The sequence below is a fragment of the Papio anubis genome, chromosome 2 (assembly GCF_008728515.1).
Source record: "Papio anubis isolate 15944 chromosome 2, Panubis1.0, whole genome shotgun sequence".
In the NCBI taxonomy this organism is placed as follows: Eukaryota; Metazoa; Chordata; class Mammalia; order Primates; family Cercopithecidae; genus Papio; species Papio anubis.
Genome location: NC_044977.1, coordinates 48,984,447 through 49,011,093, shown reverse-complemented (window position 1 = coordinate 49,011,093; position 26,647 = coordinate 48,984,447). Strand labels below are relative to the sequence as shown.

General features: G+C 52.4%; 2 protein-coding genes across 6 annotated transcripts; both read right to left on the bottom strand.

The window, feature by feature from the left end:
- Nucleotides 1–599: 599 nt before the first annotated feature.
- On the bottom strand, nucleotides 600–8,864 carry LOC101019083 (histone H1oo). Of its 5 annotated transcripts, XM_021922685.2 has the most exons (6): nucleotides 8,722–8,864; nucleotides 8,092–8,098; nucleotides 4,410–4,669; nucleotides 2,718–3,081; nucleotides 1,261–1,325; nucleotides 724–963 (listed from the first exon to the last, which is right to left on the bottom strand). In XM_021922685.2, the coding sequence occupies exons 1-6, from the start codon at nucleotides 8,830–8,832 to the stop codon at nucleotides 724–726; spliced, it is 1,047 nt and encodes a 348-aa protein (XP_021778377.1). In that variant the 5' UTR covers nucleotides 8,833–8,864. The 5 variants fall into 5 exon arrangements, with proteins under 5 accessions (XP_031518952.1, XP_021778377.1, XP_017801556.3 ...); XM_031663092.1 differs by lacking the exons at nucleotides 4,410–4,669; nucleotides 8,092–8,098; nucleotides 8,722–8,864 and adding an exon at nucleotides 3,614–3,704 and having other exon boundaries at nucleotides 600–963; XM_017946067.3 differs by lacking the exons at nucleotides 4,410–4,669; nucleotides 8,092–8,098; nucleotides 8,722–8,864 and adding an exon at nucleotides 3,687–3,769.
- Nucleotides 8,865–16,964: 8,100 nt separating this feature from the next.
- RHO (rhodopsin) lies at nucleotides 16,965–25,232 on the bottom strand. The gene is made up of 5 exons (XM_003906878.4): nucleotides 22,960–25,232; nucleotides 21,074–21,242; nucleotides 19,728–19,893; nucleotides 19,372–19,611; nucleotides 16,965–18,554 (listed from the first exon to the last, which is right to left on the bottom strand). Exons 1-5 carry the CDS (start codon nucleotides 23,318–23,320, stop codon nucleotides 18,444–18,446), a joined length of 1,047 nt encoding a protein of 348 aa, XP_003906927.1. The 5' UTR covers nucleotides 23,321–25,232; the 3' UTR covers nucleotides 16,965–18,443.
- Between the last annotated feature and the right edge of the window lie 1,415 nt (nucleotides 25,233–26,647).

Genomic DNA, 26,647 nt, shown 5'->3' with positions numbered 1-26,647 from the left:
ACTCTTCCTTCTGCTGAAATGGTACCCCCTCCAGACACAGGTCCTTGCTCAGACAGCCCCTCCAATGCTGTCTAAACTAGCAGCCAGCCCTACCCACCCTGCTGGATGCCCAGCCCTACCTCTTCAGAGCACAGGCGCTGGCTGGGGAGTAGGACACCTGTTGGCTGTCGCAGCACCTGGCCCAGGAGCACTCCGGAACCAGTGGCTGAAAGGTCTCCCCCTCTTCTCAGCTACTCTAATCCTTCCTTTCTACCGCCAGAGGGTTCTTTCTAAACAGATCCCCTCCTCTCATCCCACCCCTCAGATGGCACCCTCTGCCTCATCTGCCTGACAACAGCTACCCATCCTTTAGGATCAAAAGCCACCTCCTCCTGGCAGCCTGATCTCAGGGCCGGGTTACTCTCCCTCCACCAGCCCCTTTGCATCCTGATATCTGATATCTATGCCACAGCCCCATACAGCACACAGTCTGTATTCCTGAGGCAGAACCTCCTATCAGAGCCCCAGCATTGACCAGGTAAACAGCAGGTGCTCAGCGGATGTTCATGAAGGACCGAATGGCCAAATCCTTGAACCTCAGCCTCTACCCACACCAGTTGTGAGGAAAAAGAAACAAAAGTCTTTATTGATAAATAGCTTACAATGAAATAAATAGAGCAGTGGTTTGTTGAAGAATAAAAACTAGGGCAGAGGCTCGGTTTCTCTCCACCCCTGCCTTTAGCCCTAAGCTTCAGCCCTCTGGCTGGACACTTTGGATGATGAGGCCTTGATGGGCAGCCCAGCCTTTCTTGGGCCCTTGGGGGCCTCTGTCTTCCTGGACAAGTGTGCAGGTACCACCTTGGACCCACTGCCCTTAGCAGGAGCAACAGCCTTGGTGTTTGGCCCCTGCCCAGCTTTAGGGGCCTTGGCCTTGGCCTTGGCCACCACCTTCTTTTTGGTCGGGGAAGCAGCACCATTCTTGACCTATACAAAAGCAAACCGGGAGCAAAGAGACAGCTGGGAAGGGCTGAAATCCCAGCTCGGTGGCTCTGGGTACACAACATTACCCTTCTAAGCCTTAGTCTCTTGTCTGTAAGACGGGGATGGCAACACCCCAGGGTGCCGGGGGAGCAGAGAGAAGAAGGTGGTAGACTGTGCTTTGTAGGAAAAGAAATTGAACCCGATCCCTGGCTGACCCTTCCAGAGGCTGAGTGTGGGATGCCCAAGCTCTGGCCTGTTCAGGGCAGGCAGCCAGGCTGGGAAAGTCATGCAGGCGCCTACCTTGCTGGCCGTGGGTTTTGAACTCTTACTCCCAGTGGTGGTTTTCCTGCAGGCCTCAGCATCTCCTGGAATGTGATGGAGGAGGTTTTGTAGGGGAAGAAGGTGGCACTGCTGGTGGGGCAGGAAGTTTCAGGGACTCTGGAACCCCCATCCCTCCTGGGTCCTAGGTCTTCACTCAGCTCTGTGACATGGGGCAAATCATTTAGCCACTCTGAGCCTCAGTGACTAGTTTGAAGACTGGGAATAACAGCATGTCCCTCACAGAGTGGCTGGAAGGTTAACCGAAGCACTTGCTCTATGCAAAGCACTAGTGCTCCAAGCCCACCGAAGCCAAAGTCTAACGGGCCTGTCAGCTCGAGCCTTTAATTTGTCTTCCGCCTGGCAGCCAGAATGCTTTTTCTTTCTTTTAAGACAGGGTCTCACTCTGTCACTGTGCTGGAGTGTGGTGGTGCGATCTCAGCTTACTGCAGCCTTGACCTCCCAGGCTCAAGCGATCCTTCTGCCTCAGCCTCCCAAGTCGCTAGGGCAACAGGTGTGCAACAACATGCTGGCTAATATTTTTATTTTTTGCAGAGATGGGATCCCACTATCTTGCCCAGATTGGCTCTAATTCCTGGGGTCAGCACTCACCTGTGTGACAGAGCAAGAGCCTGTCTCTAAAAGAGAGAGACGGAAAAAAAGAGTAACTCCAGCCCTAGCTGCTTCCTGTCAGAATCCTTCCACAGCTCCACATCATCCTCCAGATAAAACCCTGATTCCAGCTGCCCTTCACACCTTCTCCTTGCCAACACTGCAGGTAGACTGAAATATATACAGTTCCTCAAAAACTCCACCTCCTTGTGTTTTGTTTTGAGAGCGAGTCTCACTCTGTCACCCACGCTGGAGTGCAGTGGTGCGATCTCAGCTCACTGTAACATCCACCTCCTGGGTTTAAGTATTTTCCTGCCTCAGCCACCCAAGTAGCTGGGATTATAGGTGTACACCACCATGCCCAGCTAATTTCTGCATTTTTAGCAGAGACGGGGGTTCACCATGTTGACCAGGTTGGTCTCAAACTCCTGACCTCAAGTGATCCGCCCGCCTCGGCCTCCCAAAGTGTTGGGCTTAAAGGCACAAGCCACCATGCCTGGCCTAAAAATTCCACCTTCTTTATGCCTCCAGGCCCTTGCAAAGGCCCTTCCCCTGCTTGAGACACCTTCCTCCAGGAAGCCTTCCCTGACCCCTGCCTCAAGAATGAGTCACGCTCCTGGTTTCTGCTTCCCCCTTCATAACCCTTGAAATGTCTGCCTCCTTCCCCCAACTAGCTACCATGAGTTCTGTCTCTCCAGGTCAAGCCCAGCACTCAGGGCACATGCACTAAAAAAGGAAACCCCTCTCCAGAACTGGCTCCCCAAACCTACTCCAGTGGCTGTCAAGACCCCTATTCCCACACCACCCCCTAAAAGTCACACAGCTACCTTGGCTGCTCCTGCTGCCTTTGGCCTTTGCCTTCCTGCTGAGCCCGCTGGCACTGGAAGGTTCCCGTATGGCCTTGTCTGGCTTGGGGGGCACCTTCCTAGCCTCTCCCAACTGTGCCCTGGTGTCCTTGGCCGTGCCGCCTTGCTTTCGAGCCTTCTCTGTGGCTGCACCTGGCTTGGGAGGAGCCTTCTGCACCTTTGCTGGCCTCTTGGCTGCCTTTTTCACCTTGTCGACGTTGGGAGGGTCCTCCTTGGCCTCGCTTGGTTTCTTGGGGCCCTTCCCCTTGGCCTCGCCCACTCTCCTGGGGGCCGTCGGGGGGGCCATCTTCCTGGGCTGGATTTTCCTCTTGTGCTTGGGAACTAACTGGAGGAGGACACAGGGTGGGCTGAAAGCAGAGCCTCAGGTGCCTTACGTCCCCCACCCTCCGTAAGACTCCGAATGGGAGGCCTCATTCCAAACAGGGGGGCTGCTCAGGCAGTGAGGGGCAGGGAGAAGGCACGAAGCCACTGTCCTTGGAGGCACGGTCTACTATGATTCTAGGATCTCATGATCTCTCAACCACCCACCCTGCCCCTGCCGCTTTCCCACAGATTGTGCCTCTGGACTCCCCCTCCCTCCCCACCCTGAAGCTCTGTCCTGCCTCATGCCCCATGCCCCATGCCCCCGCCACCTTGCCCCTTGACACTCAGCAGAACATGGACTGAGGTCAGATGGCTCTGGGCTCACAGCTTCATCTGCCCTCCTCCAGCCGTGTACCACAGCTACATCTTCTCTTCTTTACAGTGGGACCATCACCAAGGGTGTGAGCGGCAGGGGTAGGGGAGGGCTCCTGGCAAGCTGTTTCTTTCCTGTCCCCCAACCCTCAGGGCTCCCCATCACCAAGACTAGAAACCACCTTCACCCCTCAATTGCCAGCACACCGCATCAGACACCCGACACCCCTCTGGCTCTTCTCCCTGCCCAGCCACCTGGTCCTGCTGTGACGCGAGTCCAGGCTCTGACCCACGCCCAGGAGTTCTACTAGAGTGAGACTTTCTGTGATCTGTCACCAGGTAACCACAGGGACCAGCTTGGGGTAGGCTGAGAATGTTCCCCAGTGTTCCATGGCAACTGTCATGGCAGCTGCTACGTGCAGGAAGTTGGGCAAGATGCAGGGGGCCCAGCAATGACAAGTCAGGCCCTGGGTCTGGTCCCTGAGGTATTCCTGGTGGCTGATGACAGTCCTGATGCTGGGGTGCAATTTTGTCCCAGACCTGCCTCAGCTCTGAGTGACCTGGCATGCATCCCCTCTTGGAGCCTCTTTATGAAGATGAAACTCTCCCCTTTGAAATGCAGGACATGGCTGCTCAGGGAGGTGCCAGCAGGGGGAAAACCCTTTGCTGTGGTGCGGAATTCCAGGAAGGGACTACGTGCCCAGGACCCAGAAGTTAGCACAGCTGGCACAGTCCCTGGGATCCCAAACATGCAACAGTTCACCTGTCCTGGACACCAACAGGGGGACTCTTGCAGTGGGAGCTCAGAGGGGGCACACTACCTGCCTTCCTGGCGGAGAGGGCATCTCGGCTGCGACTACAGGAGGAACAAGTACAGGGGACCGGAGGGGAAAGGCCTTCCAGGAGAGGCCGCAGTGCTAACAGAGGCCAGGACCCTTGCTCCAACCCTGGGCTATGTCCTCCCTGAGGGGCGCTTACTTTGAAGCTGCCAGTGGCCCCCCTGGCTTTGGAGTTGAGGGGCCTAGTGAGAAGGCCACGGCGCATGCCAGTGGCCAGCGCCTGCTTCAGCAGGTACTTGAAGCGCAGGACGTCCACTGTTGGGTACTTGTGCAGGATGTAGAGCTTGATAGCCGCCACCGACGTGCCCCGGCGCTGCTCCCCTGCCTGCAGCGCCTCCAGCACCATGCGCAGCACTGGGGGGTGGCGACGTCCCACTGGGAAGCTGCTGTGGCTCAGGCCTGAGGAGAGATGGCAGGCCATCACCCAGGGCCCAGTCACAACTCATTGGCAGGCGTCAGCTGGCCCGTGGGGGGTGGGTGAGGGCCCAGCAAGGGTCAGATGCTCCCCTCTCCCCAAGACACTGACCGCTGGCATGGAAGCTCCCAGACAGTCTCCCCTCAAGGCTTATTGAGTCTCTCTTTTTTTCTTTGAGACACAGTCTCGCTCTGTCCCCCAGCTGGAGTGCAATGGTGTGATCTCAGCTCATTGCAACCTACACGTCCTGGGTCCAAGCAATTCTCCTGCCTCAACCTCCCAAGTAGCTGGGATTACAGGTGCATGCCACCATACCTGGCTGATTTTTGTATTTTTAGTAAAGACGAGGTTTCACCATATTGTCCAGGCTGGTCTTGAACTCCTGACCTCATTATCCACCCGCCTCGGCCTCCCAAAGTGTTGGGATTACAGGCGTGAGCCACCGTGCCCAGCCAAGTCTCTCTTTTTAAAGAACTGAGTATTCCTTTAGAAAAACAAATCTAAATTGGGTGAATTTTCTAGATGTAACTATGGGTTTACAGGACCTCCAGGGGCTATGTGCACATTCTCAGAGGCACCCAGACTGAGAGATTCTCCAGGGCGCACAGCCCGGTTTCTTCCACAAATAAGAGGGAAAGAAAAAGTGGGAGAGACACCCTATAGACTAAAGATCCTTAGGAAACCTCTCAACCAAATGCTCATTCCCAGAGCAGGATTTGAACAATCCAACTGGAAAAAGAAAGGCAACAGATAAATGTGAGCACTGGAAGGAAATACTGGATATTAGGGATAATATTGTTTGAGGTATGCTAATGGTATTACAATTGCTTTTTAAAAGGTTCTTATCTGTTAAAGGTAAATATTATAAAATATATTTACAGATGAAATGATAAATAAATCCAGCATTTGCTTTGAAATAACCCAGCAGATGAAACAAGAGCGTCCGCAAGCTGATGACTGTTGGAGCTGGGTGATGGGCACAGTGGAAGGGAGTTACGGACCATTTGGTATAGTCTACTTTTGTATCCATTTGAAAGTTTTTTGTTTTGTTTTGTTTTACTGAGACAGGGTCTCAATCTGTCACGCAGGCTGGAGTGCAGTGCCACAATCATGGCTCGCTGCAGCGTTGACCTCCCCAGCTCAAGTGATCCTCTCGCCTCAGCCTCCGAAGCAGCTGGGACCACAGGCACGCCCCACCACGCCCAGCTAATTTTTGTATTAATATTATTATTATTTGACACAGGGGTCTGACTGCATTGCTCAGGTTAGTCTCAAACTCCTGAGTTCAAGCTATCTTCCCACCTCAGTCTCCCAAAGTGCTGGGGTTACAAGCGTGAGCCACCATTCTTGGCCCTGAAAGTTTTCATAATAAAAAGTTACCAAAAAATTCCACTCTTAGGTATATACCTGAGGGAAATGAAAACACACGTCCACACAAAAACGTATACATGAATGTTCATAGCAGCGTTCTTCGTGTCAGCCCAAAGATGGAAACAGCCCAAACATCCATGATGATCAACAGATGGATGAACAAAATGTGGTCTCTACCCATCCCGTGGAATATTATCCATTCATACAAAGGAGTGAAGCCCTGGCTACGACATGGAGGAGCCCTAAAAACATGCTAAGTGAAAAAAAGCCAGTCAGAAAAAGCCACATACTGTCTGATTCCATTTATATGAAATGTCCAGAATAAGCAAGTCCATAGATGCAGAAGGCAGATTGGTGGTTGCCAGGCTGGGGAGTGGGGGCGGAGAGTGACTGCTAATGGGTACTGGTTTTCTTGAAGTGATTAAAATATTCTAAAATTGATTATAGAGATGGATACACAACTCTGAGTATACCAAAAGCCATTGTACACTTTAAAGGGTGAATTGTATTGTATGGGAATTATTTCTCAATAAGGCATTATAAAAAAGTTGCAAATGAAGTAGGATCAAGGGTGGGGGGAAGCCTGAGAAGTTGTCAGTCACCATGAAATGCATAAAAGGGATTAAAATGTGAAACCGGATTTAAATGTGGTGACTGGAAATGTTGACTTCTGATCAATCTGCAGAATGTAAAGACTTAAATTCTGGGCAATATCGTGAGACCTCGACTCTACAAAAGTCTTTAAAAATGAGCAGAGTGTGGTGGTGTGTGCTTGTAGGCCTAGCTACTCAGGAGGCTGAAGTGGGAAGATTGCTTGAGCCTGGCAAGTGGAGACTGCAGTGAGCTGAGATCACACCACTGCACTCCAGCCTGGGTGACAAAGAAAGATCCTGTCTCCAAAAAAAAAAAAAAAAAAAAAAAAGATTTAAAAAGTCTATTGGCTACATTAAAAATGTTTTTCAATAGAAACAAACAAACAAACAAACAAACCACCTGAAACTCTAGATCTAGAGCAAAATTATAAAGCGACCTAATCCAATTCAACCCCTGCTGGTTCCTGGCCATGACGAGCCCAGTGTGGGAATATTCATCTGGGGGCCAAAACCGTTGAGTTGGTGTAGTCCTGGGTCACTCCGGGTTCTCAGGAGTTTCATTCTGCCCTCTAGGCCTCAGTCTTCCCATCTGTACAGTGGGATGGGGGCCTCTGAGGAGGTCTGAGCCCTCCCAGCTGCAGTGCTACAGGGCTTCCCAAGGGTCTTCACTTGGCCTGACCTCAGGAGCAGCTCCAACCCCTCCTCTGCTTCCCCGAGACCGTGTCTGTCCCAGAAAGCCACCCCCAAGAGTCCTCCCTCAGGCCTGTCCCCTCTCACCCCAGCCCCTCATTCGGCAGCTGTTCCATGCCTGCCATGTACCAGGATGTCCAGAACAGAGCTCAGGCCCCCAAACCTGCCCTTCATCTCTCTTCCAGGAATGCCCCACACCCCCACTGCCCATACCTACCCAACATCCAAGCAAGAACTGGGGGCATTCTGGGCCCTCTCCTCCCCACCATACTCACTTGAGGCCTCTCCATAGGTTTTTCTCTCCATATTCTGGCCTCTCCTCTCCAACTACCCAGCCCCAGCCTCCTCCCCACTACCTGTTCCCCACCCCATGCATTCTCCTCGCTGCATCTCACACCCCTCACCTCCCTGCCTGAAACCGTCCATGGTTCCCGTTCAATATAAGAGCTGACCTAACCGAAGACCGCCTTGGAGGCCCTGTGTGATGGGCCCCTCCTCCCACTGCTCCCCCAGCACTGCCCCAGCACTTCCCTCCTTCCCAGAAGGAAGATGCAGCTTCCGAGACAAGCTGCTGGTGCGCTGGCCTCTGGGCCTTAGCCCATGCCGTTTCCTTTGCCTGGGATGCCTTTCTCCTCCTGGCCATGCAGGCTGCTCTCACCCATCCTTCAAGGCTCAAAATCCACCTTGGTTTGGATACCTCTGACTTCTGACTTCCCAGTTAACTCTGCCCTTGTTCTTCGTGGTACCGGGACCCCCTCCCTATCTTCCTCGGTGTCTTGGCAAATAGAACACTTCCCCTGGCTGAGGCACACCCATCCTTCAGGATCATCTCTTCTGAGAAGCCTTCCCTGACGTCCCAGAGTGGGTTAGGGGACTCCTCTGGGCTCCCCCAGCTCTGGATGACCGCCACTGAAGCACACACCACATTAGCAAACAGCACCTACCCATGGACTGGGCTTCCCCATCAGACCGGGAGGTCCTCGAGGGAGTGAACTGGGCCTGGTTTGCCTCGGTGGACCCTCATGTCCAGATAAGCCCTGAGGTGTTTCTTGGTTGAAAATTGGAAGGCCTAACTCTGCATAAAATGTTCCTGCCCCAGTCCCTCCAACTAGCTGCCCACAGCTGCAGTCCGGCTATGGGCTACGGTCTCCAGCACGAAATGGGCTCCAGCTGGGAGGCCCTGTGGCTCTTCCCTGAGCTTGGCCGGCCCCAGCCCCCAGCCCCTACCTGGCCTTGCTACCTGTAGGTCAGCTCTTCAGCCAAAAGGCAGTTGAGCTCAGCAGCTGGGTGCTGGGTGGGTGCTGGGGCCAGGCTGGGAAAGGACGAGGAGTGGGGGTGGAGCGTCAAGGGTAACCCAGGGAGTGGGCTTGCCGGGATGAGGCAGGGGTTGCCTCCTCTTGCTCACCCGGCTTTTCAGATTCAGTAGACTTGGATGATCCTGCTGTGGAAGTTGAGGAGGGTGAGATGTCGCTGGTGACACTCCCAGGAGCCATGAGACCGACAGGTGCAGCTGGCACACCCCTCACCCAGGTGTGAGGCTGCCGGGCCTGCCTGCTAGGCTTATATACCAGCAGCCCCCCCCCCCCCCCACACCACTCCAATCAGCTGTGATTGGGCTGGGAGCACTCCAAGCTGCTGACTGGGGCTGTAGGTGTGGGATGGGGCACAGCAGCCTGCCTTCTGTAGGGAGCCCCAGCTGGACTACCCACTCCTGTGTAAGGTTGGGGGCGTCGCTTGACTTCTCTGGGTCTCAGTCCCCATGGTGCAATGATGGGAGCTGAGATGCTTGATCTCTCCTGTGCCCTCTGCCCACCAGGGGCTGGAGATGCTGATGAGGAATTGGGGTCACCTGTGTTGTCAGGAAGGCCGCTGAGGCGGCCCTCTAATCTTACCAGGTGGGCAATGGGCTGCCCCACGCCACTGCTGGCCTCAGTTTCTCAAAAAGTAGCAGTTGGAGGCAGCCCAACTGCTACTTTTGCCCAGAGCACATCCCCCTAGATCAGAGTAGCCCCTTCTGAGGCCAGCCAGGCTCTCTGGGCCTGTGCCCGCCTTTGGTTTTGTTTTTAAAGAAATAATATGGGAGGATGCTTAGCAAAAATCTTCATAGATAAGGACAACATCCACTGGGACAATGGACAAAGAATGTAAACAGGCAATTCACCAGCCTAAAGGCTGAGGAACAGGAACAGGAAAATGGACACTCAACCTCCTTGGCATTTGAGAAAATTCAAATTGAAACAATGGTGAAATACTACTTTTTCCCATCAAATTGACCAAAAAAAAAAAAAAAAAAAAATCCAAGCGAATACCCAAGGCCTGGCTAAATCACACCCTTTCTGTAGAATATTCTCTAGCCATCTAAAATGACAAAGTACGCTGGTGCAGGGACTCACGCCTGTAATCCTAGCACTTTGGGAGGCTGAGGTGGGCAGATCACCTGAGGTCAGGAGTTTGAGACCAGCCTGGCCAACATGGTGAAACTTCATCTCTACTAAAAATACAAAATTAGCTGGGCGTGGTGGTGTGCACCTGTAGTCCCAGCTACTTGGGAGGCTGAGGCAGGAGAATCACTTGAACCTAGGAGCTGGAGACTTCAATGAGCCAGGATTGAGCCATTGCACTCCAGCCTAGGCAACAAGAGCAAAACTGTGTCTCAAAAATAAATAAATAAAAATAAAATAAAATGACAAGGTGGATTAAAACAAGGATGAGGGGCCAGGTGTGGTGGCTCATACCTGTAATCCCAGCACTTTGGGAGGCTGAGGCAGGAGGATCGCTTGAGCCCAGGAGTTCAAGACAAGCCTAGGCAAAAAAGTGAAATCCTGTCTCTACCAAAAAACACAAAAATTAGCTGGGCATGGTGGTGTGCACCTGTAGTCCCAGCTACCTGGGAGGCTGAGGCAGGAGGATTGCTTGAGCCTGGGAGGTCAAGGCTGCAGGGAACTGTGATCACACCCCTGCACTCCAGCCTGGGCTACAGGGTAACACCCTGTCAAAAAAAAAAAAAAAAAAAGAAAAGAAAACAAACAAGGATGAGGCTGTATTTCACACTCAGCAAAATGACAAAGATGTAAGTGTCTCTCAATACTGAGTGACCAGGATTCAAAGAAAGTATGGCTGCTGGGGGTGGGGAGTGAGTTGGTAGCCGCCTTAGAAAACAATTCAGCAATGTTTCATACAACTAAGGAGGGACTCACTCCACAACCCACCCATTCCACTCTAGGTGTAGATCTGAGACAAATGTATACACTTACATGCAAAGATGTTCATTTCAATCTTAGCAGAAATTTAGAACAACATAAATGCCCATCAGGTGGAGAGTAGACAAGTAAACTGTGGCCTTTTCTCACAGTGGAATAGCATGCAGTAGTGAAAAGGAGTGAACCAGAATGTATCGGAGAGTATGCCCCAGCTACTGAGAAGACAAAACTTGCGTGTGTGTGTGTGTGTGTGTGTGTGTGTGTGTGTGTGAAGGCACAATAGTTCTTTTTAATTTTTTTAAACTTTTTTTGTTTTTGTTATCTTGCCAGTCACAAGCAGTAGAAAAATGTTCTGAATGGATTCATACCAAGGTAATAGTAGAAGTGGTTACCTCTGAGGAAAGGATGGGTTTTAAACAGACATGCATTCTTCTCTAGGTAGTCTCTTTATTGTGGAATTTTCCCAGAGGACTCTCCATCACCAGAGATCTGGACTCGGGGAGGCTGTGGCCATCAAAGTGTTCTAAGGTGAAATCAGATTTCACTCCCCTGTCTAGCACCCTGCATGGCTGCCCACTGCCCTTGGGTGAAAGTTCATGCTCTTCCGTCTGACTTAAAGAGCCTCCTCCCCACTCAAATCCCACAATTCACCCACACTGTGGCTCCTGGAATGGGCCATGTGCTGATATCAGGACCCTTTTGTCTCCTCTGTGTGTGTTGAATTGATGCAGAATTGCCCCCAATTTTTCACTCCTGCCCATATCTATGCCCATTTGCAATGCAACTTTGCAACCCCTCTCACATTTCTTGTTTGTTTGTTTGTTTGTTTGTTTTTTGAGACAGGGTTTCACTCTGTCACCCAGGCTAGAGTGCAGTGGTGCAATCATAGCTCACTGCAGCCTTGACCTTCTGGGCTCAAGTAATCTCCCACCTCAGTCTTCCAAGTGGCTGGGACTCAGGCACTTGCCACTATGCCTGGCTAATTAAAAAAAAAAAAAAATATATATATATATATATATATGTGTGTGTGTGTGTGTGTGTGTGTGTATATATATGTACACACTAGAAATTTTATATATATACTAGAAAAAAATATATATGTATATATATACTAGAAATGGAATCTTGCTATGTTGTCCAGGCTGGTCTTGAACTCCTGGCCTCAAGTGACCTCCCACCTGGCCTCCCAAAGTGTAGGTATTACAGGCATGAGCCACTGCACCTGGCCCCTCCCACATTTCTTAAATCTGAGCGGATTCCTTACATCTTATGACTTGCTTTGACCAATGGCAGAAATGATGGTATGCCAGTCCCATTGCCATGTGAACTAGCCCTAGCTAGCCTGCCAGATGCTGAGGCCCATGGCCGTCACCCCTGTTACCCGGCCATCTGAGGGTCAACCAGCGAGTCCCCAGCCAACCCTCCAGTTGACCACAGATGCTTGCATGAGCCCAGCCGAAATTGACCAAGCTTGGTTCAGATCAGCAGATCCGTCTGGCTCATCCAGAGTCATGAATGACATGCAGTTTGTTGTTTTAAGCCATGAAGTGTTGGGGTTGTTTGTCTTGCCGTATAAGCCAATTGATACACTTGGCCTAGAAGGCCCCTCTGTACGCACTGCCCCCTTTCTCTGGACTCTTTCCCATTCATCTTTTGGCCTCAGTGTAGATGCCGCATCTTCAGAAAAGCCTTCCCTGGCCCCTAGAAGGTTAGGGGCCCCTCCTCTGGGCTCTGCCAGGCCCCAGCCTTGCTCCTGGAGAGCCTCAAGCGCCCCGAATCGCAGCTCTGCCTTCTGTGTCTCCAGCCTTTGTGCTCTGGGGGAGGAGCGGGGCTGTATCTGTCTTGTTCCTGGTAGTATCCCTGGTGCCCAGGGCAGCACCTGGCACACAGTCGGTGCTCAGTACCCATTACTGTGATGCCTGGAGGTCCCAGTGCTGGAGGCCTGAAAACCATCTTCCGGGACTATGCTGGAGCAGGAGCCGAAGCAAAGAGGCAAATGGAAGTTGGCACAAATGGGGGCAGCAATTTTGATCACATTTATGGGACACTTCCAAGAATTGAGAAGTAGAGCAACACTCAGCGATAGAAACATTCCCACGAGCTTCATCCGAAACCCTGCTCCCGGCTGTGCCAGGATCGAGTTTCGCATTCGAAGGGAAGCAGCTCTAAAATGTGCTGCATATTCTAAAAATTCCTCTAGAGGATTGCCTTTTTACAGGGAAATGGTAATTCTGAGCATCAGACTGCGGGGAGGACGGGCCGCTTGGTGAGCTTCTGTGGTTTTTTTACTGAGGCCTATATGAAATGTAACTTCTGCTGAGAACTAGTTATGAAACACTGAATGGGGTCGGCCTACATGTGAACTTTCCTACAGTTCTGAAGATCGCAGTTCTGAACTTTTGGAAGCAGTTTTAGGGTGTCTGCTTTGTGTAACTCCAGCCCCTGTAACATCAGGACATTTGTGACTTTTCTTTCCTGACTTTGAGTCAGTAAATGCGTAAAGGGCGGGGTAGAATAACTGCCACATTCGACGTCCATATAAATATTTTATAGTCACTATTTTATTTATGCATGGAGAAGCTGAAGTTCAGAGAGGACCTGCACTTCGATCTTCCTGAGCTCCTGGGCTGCAGCCTGGAAGCCCTTTGTTTTAGTGAAGAAATAGGCCATAGGCCAGACATGGTGGCTCATGTCTGTAATCTCAGCACTTTGGGAGGTTGAGGCAGGCGGATTACTCGAGCTCAGGAGTTCGAGATCAGCCTGGGCAACATGGCAAAACCCTGTCTCTACTAAAAATACAAAAAATTAGCCAGGCGTGGCGGTGCACTCTTGTAATCCCAGCTATTCGGGAGGCTGAGGGAGGAGAATCGCTTGAACCCAGGAGGCGGAGGTTGTAGTGAGCTGACATCGCGGCACTGCACTCCAGCCTGGGCAATAGACTGTGTCTCAAAAAAGAAAAGAAAGAAAGGAAGAGAAGAAAAGCAAAGGAAGGAAGGAAGGAAGGAAGGAAGGAAGGAAGGAAGGAAGGAAGGAAAATAAATTGGCTATAACTCCAAAATCACAAGTGACTTAAACAAGAAACCATGAAACTCTTCCCTCCTGAAACTCTTGAAGTATAAGTTGGCCAGGGCTGTTAAGACAGCATGGGGGAACCATGGTGAGACACACCAGAGAACGCTGCCATTCTCTGTCCTCGGATTCTGTCTCGTGATCTAATATGGGTGCAGAAGCTCCAGTCATCATGACTACCTTCCAGCCAGCAGGAAGAAAAGACAAGAGGAAAAGGAGGGCACTTCCAATCTCCAAAATGCACAACCCAGAGACTACACACATCATTTCTGAGTACCCTACAGTGACTGGACCTTAATGTCCTGCCACCACAGTGCAAAAGAAGCTGAAAGATACTGTGTTGTGTTGAGCAACCAGGTGCCCAGCTAGAACCTAGTATGATATTATTGACAGAAGGAAAGGGAATGAATATCGGGGCAGTTAGCACTTGCTTCCCCGCTTTTGCGAGACCCCCCTCTCTGTGTTAATCTCCTTACATGTCCATTTCCTACCACACAAGGGGCTGCCTCCTTTGAACTTAGTTCATGTCTCTGGGAAGGGAATTCACATTTATTGAATGTCTACTGTGCACAGCACCCTTTATACAAATACTCTCATTAGACCCTGTAGACAATTCTACCGAGTGGGATAATTCTCTCCTGTATAGCTGAGGGGCCTGAGTCTTGGAGCAATTCAGGGACTTGCCCAAACCAAGTACAGTGGCTCATGCCTGTAGTCACAGCACTTTGAGAGGCCAAGGCAGGAAGATCCTTTGAGGTCGGAAGTTCAAGGCCAGCCAGGGCAACATAGGGAGACTCCATCTCTACAAAAAATAAAAAATAAGTCGGGTGTGGTGTTGTGTGCCTGTGGTCCCAGTTACTTGAGAGGCTGAGACAGGAGGATTGCTTGAGACTGGGAGGTCAAGGCTACAGTGAGCTATGATGGCACCACTGTACTCTAGTCTGGGTGACAAAGCGAGACCCCATCTCAAAAAAGAAAAAAAAAAAGAAAGAAAGAAAGAGAAAGAGAGAAAGAAAGAGAAAGAAAGAAAAAAGAAAGAGGAAGGAGGAAGGAAGAAGGAAGGAAGGAAAGAAGAAGGAAAGAAAAAGAAAGAAAGGAAGGAAGAAAGAAAGGAAGAAAGAAAGAAAGAAAGAAAGAAAGAAAGAAAGAAAGAAAGAAAGAAAGAAAGAAAGAAAAGAAGGAAAAGAAAGAAAAGAAAGAAAAGAAAAGAGGACTTGCCCTGAAGCTACATAGTTGAGAGGGGCACCCACTGTCTCCTTAGGGGGCACCTCAGGCTTTCAGGGGGGCATGTCTCCCTTGGCGTGAGAGAGCTCTGTGGCCATCTGAGTCCCCAGTGCATTCTGGCATGGGGTCAGCTTGCTCAGGTTTGATTGAATGGAGCTGCCATTGTACCTAAGAGGCTGTACCTCTTAGGTATCATTACAATGATAGAGATAGTCTCATTGTACCTAAGAAGCTGTACCTCTTAGGTTGTACCTCCTGCTGGCTGCCTGGAGATGAAGTGTGGACAAACTTACTGCAGCTTAGGGCAGCAGCTCCTTCTCTTTATGTACGCAAGTGCCACTAAGCAACTGTCAAGTCATTTGTAAATTAAGGAGGTGGAGGCTTTCCTGTCTATCAGGACAAACCAGAGAATGTTCTGGTGTTAGAGTAAAATTTTCCTCTGGACATGAGGCTGGGGCAAATGTACCATTTCTCAGAAAAAGTGGACTGGGTTGGGGGTTGGGGTGGGGAGCTGGGATGGGCTCCCTGCAAGTCAGGACAGCTAAGATGCCACTGTCCCACCCACTGCCACCCTGGCCCAACACAGCATCCAAAACAAAGGGTGCCAAAACCTTTGGGACCACCCATAGGAATCTTCTCCCTCATGTCCTTGAGATGAGGAGACAGGGAGGCCTGGTCCAGCCATGTGCCCAGAAAATACCAACTTAGAGTCCATTCCCTCTGGGTTGATGCAGGCTCTGCTCACCCTGCCTCCTGCCCTCCTACTTCAGGTAACAGCACCTGGGCTTTCCTTTGTGAAACCTACCTCTCCCCATTCAGCCTGCTTGGGCTGCAGGGTGAGCATGTGACCTAGGTCTGGCCAATCAGAGGATGAATCCCCATTCCAGTCATGGTGATGCAGTTAGACCTGTGTATGCCTAGCGTTCCATTACTGGAACGCTAAGCATGTGTGAGTTATTTATATCTTACTGTTCAAGGTCATTGCCAAGGTCTGATTGCAAAAATCCAAAAAATTGCAACCTCAGGCATAAATGAGCCACGTATGATCAGGTGACCTAGGCCTGGCCAATCACAGAATTAATCACCATCTCAGGCATGGTGATATGCTGTACCTGAAGCCCCGGGCTTTTTGGTCATGTGGAGCCAGCAATGTGTGCCTTTTGCTTCAGCCTAAATGAGCTGGATTTCCTATCACTTGCAACCAAAAGTATCCTGACTGATATTACCTAGTGAGTCAGAGTAAAGAGGGCCAATGATAGAGATCCCAGCGCAATGTGCCCCAGCCCCACCAAGGCACCGAGCATCTGCTATCTCATGCTCCTGCCCTCCTTCCTCACCTTGGAGGAGGGGGTGACTCTCGGGAGCTACAGCTCCATCCTGTTCCCCTTTGGGACAGGGTCTCTAGTAAGGCCAGCTCTGAACTGAGGCCCAGTATCGCCAAAGTCTCTCATCTGCTGCGTGCTAGGCAGTAGGCTGGCCACTTAAAGTCCACAATCTCATCTAATTCCCTTAGGATCAGGTGTTTGTTTTTTTTTGTTGTTGTTTGTTTGTTTCGTTTTGTTTTGTTCTTTTGGAGATGGACTCTCCCTCTGTTGCCCAGGCTGGAGTGCAGTGGCGTGATCTCGGTTCACTGCAACCTCTCCCTCCCAGGTTCAAGCGATTCTCCTGCCTCAGCCCCCTGAGTAGCTGGGATTACAGGCGCCTGCCACCATGCCCAGCAATTTTTGTATTTTTAGTAGAGATGGGGCTTCACCATGTTGGTCAGGCTGGTCTCAAACCCCTGACCTCCTGATCTGCCTGCCTTGGCCTCCCAAGGTGCTGGGATTACAGGTGTGAGCCACTGTGCCCAGCCAAGGTCAGTTTTAAGATTCTCTTTTGCAGATAAGGAAGCTCAGAGAGGTGACAAAACTCGTTTGCAGTTTTATGGGTCACCTGTGACTCTATGACCCCAAAGTTGGGGTTTTTCCCATTCCCAGGGCTGCTTCCTCCACCTCTAGCCCCAGGGGACTCTATGCTGCTTGGCTCTGCCCATTGCTCAATCCAGCCATCCCAGGGTCAGGGATCAGGTGGAAGCTGGCAGTTTCAATCTATCCTGTGGATAAAGAGTTTGAAAGCAACAAAACCCACCACCATTAATACCAACATAGGAGCTGAGCTTTCAATGGCCCAATTTGCCTTAGTCTCCAGGCAGAGCTGGGTAAAGCTAGAGCTTCTGGCTTTGCCTATATGGAGAGGCAGGAGCAGTTACTGAGGCAGCTCAATTCTGACACCTCAGAGATGTGGCCAGCTTTCTGGAGCAGACTGTCCAGAATGGAGAATCGACTAGCAGCTGCTGAAGATGGGCTTGTCTGGCAAGGGAAACTGGAAACGGGGGCCCATGAACATCCCCAGGGAAGGTGGGCCCAGTGGAATTTCCCACTGTTTGTTTCTAAGGTCTTTGAGATAAGGATGACATCAGGGACTCAGCTGTTCATTAAATGTGGGCTGGTGAGCATATCTTCTAGAGGCTCCATGCTCTAGATGCTGGGGCCCAGGTGCTAGGGCAAAAGAGCAGGTAACTTCCAGAGGCTGAGAGAAAGGCGTGTCTCTCCATAAGCCACACTGGGAAGGGGAGGCACGGGGTCTGGGGCCTCACAGTAGGGGTGATACCCCAGGCCCAATCTCACCCTCACTGAGAACTTGGCCTTCATCGCCCCACTCCCCCAATGTTGTTTTTTCAGGTGTGATGACTGCATTCTGCATTCCTGTGACTGTCCTTGTCTGCAGCCCAGCCCCAGCCCTGGTCTGGCCTTGACGCCTAGCTAATTTTTAAAAACCTGCCCCGAGGCTGGGTGAAACCCCATCATCTGAATGCCCAGTCTCAGAATGTTCACAATCAGGAGGTGATAATCATAATAATTAACTAGTTACATTAATTGATGTTATTCACAACATGAACTAGAATCTGTACAGCTCTTGCTATTTACAAGGTGCTGAAACACACACATAGACACACACACACACACACACACACACACACACACACCTCTTTTGGTCCTCTCAGTAGCTGCGTGTCGGCAGGACCAGGAATCTGGGATTTCCATTTTATAGGGGAAGAAAGTGAGGCCCAGGGAGGGAAAAACAACTGCTCCTTATCATTAGCCAAGTATGAGTTGCTGCTGCTAAGAGGGTCTGAGAGGATAGATATGTTCTCCCTTCGCTTTCATTCCTCCCTTCCTGCATCCATCCAGCATTTATTAAGCACCTACTGTGTGCCCCATTCTGTGCTAGACACTTATCCCTAAGCTGGGACACTTTTCCAGAAAGCAAGAATCTTCGTGTTCCTGAAAGATGAGTTGGGAGGAGGAGGGGCACAGATCCCGCTGGCCTTGGGGAACCTGGGACTCCAGATCAGTAGGTGTTGGTGGATGTCCCTTCTCAGGCTATCCCGGGTGAGTGAGGAGCCTCATTTTTCTCTCATTAATTATTTCTTAAAAAAAAAAATGAAGGAGCCTATGTGACTTCGTTCATTCTGCACAGGCGCTGCTCCTGGTGGGATGGCTGTGGCTGGGGGGGGGGGGGTGTGGGGGACGGGAGACGCCTACAGTCGGCCACAGCGTCCTAGGCAGGTCTTAGGCCGGGGCCACCTGGCTAGTCTCCGTCTTGGACACGGTGGCAGAGGCCTCATCGTCACCCAGCGGGTTCTTGCCGCAGCAGATGGTGGTGAGCATGCAGTTCCGGAACTGGAAGGCAAGAGGCTTGAGTCAGGGCCAGGGCTGCCCACAGTGTGCTTGGAACTGGAACGTTAGTGAGGTTTGCCCCAACCCTTTCCCTGCTTCTGCCCCTCACAGTTCCAGCGCCCCGTCCACTCAAATCTGGCTTCCTGGAGGAAACTTGCTAAGCAGACACTCCTCACCCCTAGAGATGCCAGGGACCCAGCACGAGGGGGCTGTGTCGCCCACGACATTTCATGGTGCCCTCTGTGTGCCAAGGGTGTTCTGTAAATTATCTCCTGTAATCTGAGAGTTGGGTGTTTTGCCTTTTCTATGGATGAGGAAACCAAAGCACAGAGAGGGGAATTGACTTGCCTGGGGTCACACAGTTAGAAAATGGCAGAGCTGACTTCAGAGACTGTTTACCCCAACTTCTGAGTTCCTTGGAGAGGAACCTTTACCCCTTTACCCCTCAGAATAAGACTTTTTAGCTCCTTAGTCAGCTTTATGGAGACTGGCCCATCCATTCCCCTCTTGGGACCTTCTGACTTTGACATTGGGCTTCCAGAACTATCTGGACTAGAGATTCTCCCACCTCAGTGAGCATCTGAGCCACCTGTGGAGAGCTTGTTGGAAATGTAGGTTCCTAGGCCCTCCCTGAGATTCAGCAGATCTGGGTGGGGCCAGGAATCTGCGTTTCTCACACACTCCCCATTGAGACTGCTGACCCAAGACTGCTGCCAGTAGCCCTGATGGAGCCCCCTCCCCTGCCCTGGGACGCAGTTAGTCCTTGGCAGGCAGTGCCTGTGGTCTGGGACACTGGGGCCCTCCTACCCGCAGTAGGCACCTGCTTGTTCATCATGATATAGATGACAGGGTTGTAGATGGAGGCGCTCTTGGCAAAGAACGCTGGGATGGTCATGAAGATGGGACCGAAGTTGGAGCCCTGGTGGGTGAAGATGTAGAATGCCACGCTGGCATAGGGCACCCAGCAGATCAGGAAAGCGATGACCATGATGATGACCATGCGAGTGACCTCCTTCTCTGCCTTCTGTGTGGTGGCCGACTCCTGCTGCTGGGCAGCGGCCTGCAAGACAAGGGGCCCGGGTCCAGACCATGGCTCCTCCGGGGAGCAGGAGCCGCAGATACATGCTGGGGGCTGGACTGTCAGAGCCGTGAGGCTGCCCACTCCCCAGCCCGTACCTCCTTGACGGTGAAGACGAGCTGCCCGTAGCAGAAGAAGATGACAATCATGGGGATGGTGAAGTGGACCACGAACATGTAGATAACAAAGGACTCGTTGTTGACCTCTGGCTTGAGCGTGTAGTAGTCGATTCCGCACGAGCACTGCAAGCCCTCGGGGATGTATCTGAGGACGGGCAGGTAGGGAGAACCCGCCTGTGAGGGACTTGGCCAAGGCGCCTGCCGAGCGCTGGCCCTTTCTGGGGCTTCACATTCCCTTCCTGGAAAAGGGGATCATAAGCGTCTGCATGGCTGGGTGACAGGATGGAATATGGATTAGATGGGGATGCAGACGCACCTTGTGGAATCAGTGTCGCTTCACTGGTGGCTGCGGTACCAGATGATACCACCCAGCCTCTCCCGGCATGCCCAGCCCCAGCATCCACTGCCCTCTGAGCCTAGGGTTATGCCAGGCAGAGGTTGGTGAGGAGAAGGGGAGGCTCTGTATTTGAGGCAGTTTGTATGAACTGAGGTCTTCCTAGCCCCAGGGCAAGAGTATTTTCCAGGTCAAAGATGGACATACAGGGTATCTAAGGGATCTTTGTGCAGCTTCTGGAAACAAGAGGTTTCCAGGGCACGTTGTTAGGATGTGGCAATGGTTCCTGATACTGGTGACAGTTGACTGGCCTCAGGAAACCCAGAGCGTCCAGAGGCTGTGCTTCCGGAGGATGGAACCAGATTGGAGAAGATGGGGAAAAAGTCCAGGGGGTGGACTCAAATTCAGCAAGGGGTAAGAAATGGACCCTAGCAAGACTGAGGAGGAAAAGGAAGTGAGAGTGGGAATTTTCTGGAGACAGAGGGACATGAGGCCTCAGGGGACCAGAGTCACCGGTCCTATTGTCCAAACCACTGTCCCCACTGTGTCTCATCTCAGCCCCATTTGGAGACAATCGCCTAGAGGCTGAATGGGACCCAGTTCCCAGGGGCCACAATATGGCCACCAGCACTAGGAAGGTGTGGCCTCCCCTGCTGCTGAGGCCCAAGGTTAGAGGGGGCTGCCCCCAGGGTACTAGACCAAAGAGGATTGGAATTTGCGCCTGGCTTAGTTGAGGATTAGGGGCACAGCCAAGGTGAAGGGTTGGGATGTCTTGGATTCTCTTTTACATAGAGCTCAGGAGATGGGACCAGCGCTTTTAGCAACATTAGAGTCTATTTCTTCTGCCCTACACCCCTACCCTGGGTGGGCATTTGGGCCAGGAGACATACAAGGCCAGTGCCTGGAACCAGACACTACTGGGTTTGAGTCCTGACTGGAGGACCCTACAAAGAGTCCCTGGAGCCTCTTCCCTTCTGCTCAATGCCATTACCTGGACCAGCCGAAGAGGGGGGGTGCGGCACAGGCCAGCGCCATGACCCAGGTGAAGGCAACGCCCATGATGGCATGGTTCTCCCCGAAGCGGAAGTTGCTCATGGGCTTACACACCACCACGTACCGTTCGATGGCCAGGACCACCAAGGACCACAGGGCGATTTCACCTGCAAGGCAGTCAGCAGGCTGTCAGCAGACCCCACTGCCTGTCTAAGGAGAGTGCACTCCCCCTAGATAGGGAGAGGGTAGCTAGGAAGGCAACCAGGAGTGGGAGAGGGACTTGAGGAGGCCTTGGGGAAGGAGAGAGCTTGGCACTGGGAGGAGGGGAAGGGGCGGAGGGACCACATGCTGAGGAGGGCTGGGCAAAGAAGCTCCAGGGAATGGGGGAAGTTGTTTGCTTAGTGCTCTGGGTCCATGAGGGACACGATTCAGATCAGGGGGTCACGATCGGACTGAGAACCCGGGTGGGTTTTTTTGTTTGTTTTTAACAGAAGAATGCATCCTAATGTGGGGCAGAGTTCTTTGTTGGGCAGGAATGCAGAGGTGGCGGAAACCCAGAATTGGCAGTCCTTCCTCCCTCTCTCTTCTCGGGAGATGAAACAACACGGGCAAGTGTGGCCCTCTCCTAGGAGCCATGAAGCAATGGGCAATGCTTTGCCCAGAGGAAGAAGAAGGAAATGATGAAATTGAGACATCTGCCCTGCTCACCACCCCATGAAGTTCCACAGGGAGAGTGGCCATATAGTTAATCAGCCAAACTGGGACATTTCTAACAGTGAAAGGGACAATAATTGTAAACTGGGACTGACCCTGCAGAGAACAACCATCCGTATGTGGCACACCACCTTCTGGCCAGAACTGGGTGATCTGTGATTATTGAATGTAACAAATACCCAACAATGCCAGAGATTCCCTGAGAATGGGACCGAGGAGGCAACCTGGACATGGGGGAGAGAGGGCAAGGCTGGCAGGGTGACGCTTGTGACTGGTGGTAAGCTCTCCTCGTCACCCAGCTTTGCAATGGCTGCTGCTAACATCTCCTCCATCTCAGCAGATATTCCTGGATCACAGCCAGGAGACCTAGGCTGTTGTTGCTGCCTGGCCACATCCCTAAATAAGTCTATTCCCTTCTCCCTGCCTCAGTTTTCCCCTCTGTTAAGTGGGATCTGTTATCCCTGCAGCACCCCCATCTGTTTTCCTGTTAAATGCAAGACATTATTCTAAAGCAAAAAGCAGCTGCTTCAGAGGGGCTGCATGCAGTTCGCAACACCAGGAGCCTTGGAGCACGGCACGGAGGCTAGAGGGGCACCCAGGGACGGGGGGCTGGTAGGGGAGGCAGAGGATGCCAAAGGGGACCAAGCCCATTACCCAGCACAGGGAAGACTCAATGACTGGAGAATGGAGAATCCACTTCCTACCCTGGGCTTGGGCCCCCAGAGAGGAGGGGTCTGGCTTGCCCAGCTCTCTCCTCGGTGCCCAGCCCGGGTCTGACCTGTTTTCCGAGGGAAACAGAGGCTTGGTGTTGCGAACACGGCCCAAGATGGATGCGGGCTTCAAACTCAACTCTGCCCCCATCCCATTGTGACCCCCAGCAGGGCACTTGACTTCTTTGAGCCTCAGCTCAGTTTTCTTGCTGTGAAATTAGATAAGCGCATGTTGCTCCAGGTAAGATCAAGGTAGCGTTCAGTGCCAGCCCTGCACAAACAGCAGCCCGGCTATCACCGTGTATGGTGTTTGTTGACTGAATATATGAGGGCCTTGGGTAACGCTGACAGGAGAGGAGAAGGGAGAAGGCCTCTCAGCCACTACCGCCAAGCCCAGGACTGTCCCAGACCCCTCCATGCTCCCGGGCTCCTGCATGCCCCACCCGCACCCGGCTCATACCGCCCAGGGTGGCAAAGAAGCCCTCCGCATTGCATCCTGTGGGCCCGAAGACGAAGTATCCATGCAGAGACGTGTAGAGGGTGGTGGTGAAGCCACCGAAGACCATGAAGAGGTCGGCCACGGCTAGGTTGAGCAGGATGTAGTTGAGAGGCGTGCGCAGCTTCTTGTGCTGGACGGTGACGTAGAGCGTGAGGAAGTTGATGGGGAAGCCCAGCACGATCAGCAGGAACATGTAGGCGGCCAGCATGGAGAACTGCCATGGCTCGGCCAGGTAGTACTGCGGGTACTCGAAGGGGCTGCGCACCACGCCCGTCGCGTTGGAGAAGGGCACATAGAAGTTAGGGCCTTCCGTGCCATTCATGGCTGTGGCCCTTGTAGCTGCCCCACGTCTGTTCCCACCCAAGAATGCTGCGAAGGCCTGAGCTCAGCCACTCAGGGCTCCGGCTGGATGACTCTGGGCTCTCACCCCCCCAGACCCTTATAAAATGACCTCCCCCTCCTAAGCTCCTGGCTGAATCAGCATCTGGGAGATTGGGGGTGTTCATAATCATATTAATCCCGCTGCAGAAACTGAGGGCCTAATTGGCTTCCAAAAGGGGCCAAGGTGACACCAGGAGGAAGCCTGAGGTCAGGGAGGAGAGGTACTCAGGACCCTGGGAAAGGGAGAAGGCCCCTAACTTCTACATGGCTTGTCTGTCCCAAGGTCCCAGCTCAGTCTGGTGGCCTTGGTCTGAAACAGGGACCGTGGGTGTCTGTACCATTTCCCTTGGCTTAGTACGAGCTGACTTCAGATCTTCATCTGGACCGGACAGTGAGCTTCTGGACAGCTAGAGACTTTCTAGTTTATTCTCCCAGTCTCTCATCTCGTCACAGCCCCTTACCTGTTCATTCCCCTGCAAGTTACTTCTGGGCTTGTCCAGTCCCCACACTCCTCTGACAGGAGGAGCTCCATGAGGGCAGGGGCTGCATCCTGCAGCTTCTATTTCCAGTGCCAGACACATGGCCTGGGGCCCAGGAGCCCAATCATTGTTGCATGGAATTGGAATTCACTCTCTTGTTTGTTCATTAAACATTTATTTGCGGGCCCCTGGGAATACAAAGATGGAAAGAAATAGCCCTGCCCAGAGGAGCTCAGGGGCTGAGGAGGACTCAGATATGGGAAGAAGCAGATTCCGCCCAAGGTGTCTGTGAGGTGGAGACGGGGCCTGACTGCCTGGGGGATGCAGTCCAGGAGGCCATGTTTGGGCCTTTGAGAGAAGGAGCAGTTTGCCAGGTGGCTGGGTGGGGAAGACCTGAGCTGGGGGCAGTTGTGATGGGTCTTGAACGCCGGGGAGCCTGGCTTTATCCAGAGGGAAGTGGGCAGTGGCTTGGGCAGATCACTGGGGTAGAAAGGTGACTCGGATGCCCCAAAGATGGAGTGGAGGGAGGGAGGATGGAGGGGGCTACCAGAGCAGGGGAGGGACAGAGCCCCTCAGGGGACTCCAGTCTGAAAGGGAGGCCAGCCCTGGAGGCAGCAGACAGGGCACTGTTGGGGGAGGTCTGGTCAGTCACGAGGGCCTCAAATGCCATGTGCCAGGTGGCCCCATGAGGGCCGATTCCAGAACAGCAGGATGTACTGTGAGAAAGAAAGTAGCCAAGAGCCTTGGGGGCAGATGGCTGGGGGCAAATGGAGGCCAACACTGGCAGGTCCCCCTCTCCCCGCTGTCCAAGGAACACGATGACACCTCCTAAGAATGAAGCGGGGTGTCCAGGGTGGCCTGTGCAGGTGCTGACAGTGCCCGAAGTGTGGCCGCTCAGGGACCACCATCCAGCCAACATGTGTATTGAGCACCTACTGTGGCCCAGACAAGGTGCTTTGTCCTGGGGGACACACAGGGGACATGAAAGAGCAAGCTCCTGCCCACAAGAAGCCAATGTTTCTGTGGGGTGAGGGGGCACAGGGACCACAAACGAATAGTGGAGCGAAAAACAGTAGGGACAGTTCATTCGCAGCCACTCCCAACACAGGAGGCTTCTCTGAGAAGCTGGAGCTTAAGCCGAGAATGGAACAACAGGAGGAAGCTTCAGGGGAAGGACATCCAGGCAGAAGGACCCCGGCGAGCGCAGAGCCCTGAGGCCAGGGAAACATCCCTTAATCTCTGTCATACCCAGTCTCTCCCACCCAGGATTCCCAGATCTGTCTGCTCAGAAGAGTGTCCCCTTCCCTGTAGCCCACTTGGGCTCCAGCCCCCTGCCTGGCCTGGGTGGTGTTGGGTGTAACAGGGTTTGGCACACGTGGCAGGACTAAGGCAGGGCGGGTGGGATGGGGCCTCTCGTAGTTTAAGGCGCTTGGCCTGGTGATTATGCCCAATGCTAATGAGGTTAAGGTGGGGGGTTTGATTCTGACGTGGACCCTCATGGCCAGAAGGAGGGTGTCCTGGATGCCTTGGGTCAAGGCTGACCCACACTCAGCCCCTCCCTGGCCGGGCTGAGCCCCCACCCTACACAGCTTAGCAGTACCTCAGCACCTTGCTTGTTGCCTAGTGCTTCTGGCAGCACGGAAGCTTTTTATTTGTGTTTGGTGCTCGTCTCCCTGCCTGTAATGTGAGTCCACAAGGGCGGGCCTAGGTCTATCTTGCTCACAACAGGGTTCCCAGAGCCCAGCATGGTGCTTGGCCTGTGGTGGAAAGAGGTGGGATCATGTCTGTTTTGTTCATTGATGTGTCTCCAGGGCCTGGCACCTCGAAGGTGCTCCTGAATATTTGTTGAATGAATGAGTGGGGGAATGAATGAATGAAGTCCCCCTAGATGATCTCAGTACTTCCCCTCTCTGTCTCAGGTTCCTCCTTTGTGGGTTTCACAATTGCAACCTCATGGAACCCTGGTAATAGGGAACTAACAGCCATCACTGAGGTGACAGTGCTCTTTATTCTGTAAAGCTTGACAAAGAAAAAATTTTTTTGAGACAAGGTCTCTGTCACCCAGGCTGGAGTGCAGTATCACAATCATAGCTCACTGCAGCCTCTGCCTCCTGGGCTCAAGCAATTCTCTCACCTCAGCTTCCTGAGCTGGGACCACAAATGCACACCACTAATTTTTGTATTTTTTGTAGGGGTGGAGTCTTGCTATGTTGCCCAGGCTAGTCTTGAACTCCTGGCTCAAGCGATCCACTCTCCTCGGCCTCCCAAACTGCCAGGATTATAGGCATGAATCACCGTGTCCGGCCCAAGAAATATTTTTTAAACAAAAAATGCTCTTTGTTCAGGACAACAGACTCATAGTGAGCTGGAAGGGTCATTTGAAGTCACCTACTCTGACCATCTCTGCTACATCCATTTTGCAGATGAAAAGACTGAGGACTAGCTCTGCAGAGTAGATCAGGTCCCGTTACAAATCAGTGGCAGCCTGCGTTATAACCTACATAGTCAACTGGGCTCCATGGGTATCAGCTTCCCAAACCGGGCTATGCCTCCCTCCCCTCATCAAAGACAGCTCTCAGGAAGGACCAGCCAGCCATTCACACCACGGTATAAATGACTAAAGAAAGGTTTAGCTGGGGTAATGGAAAGGCCCTAGACTGAGTCACACAGGCCTGGGGCAGGGCAGCGGAAGCCTCTAGGAGAGGAGGCTGGATTCTAGCTGGTCTTTGAGTCACCACGGTAGTACTGCTTCCTTCCCCACTCTGGGCCTCAGTTTGCTGGGACAAGGA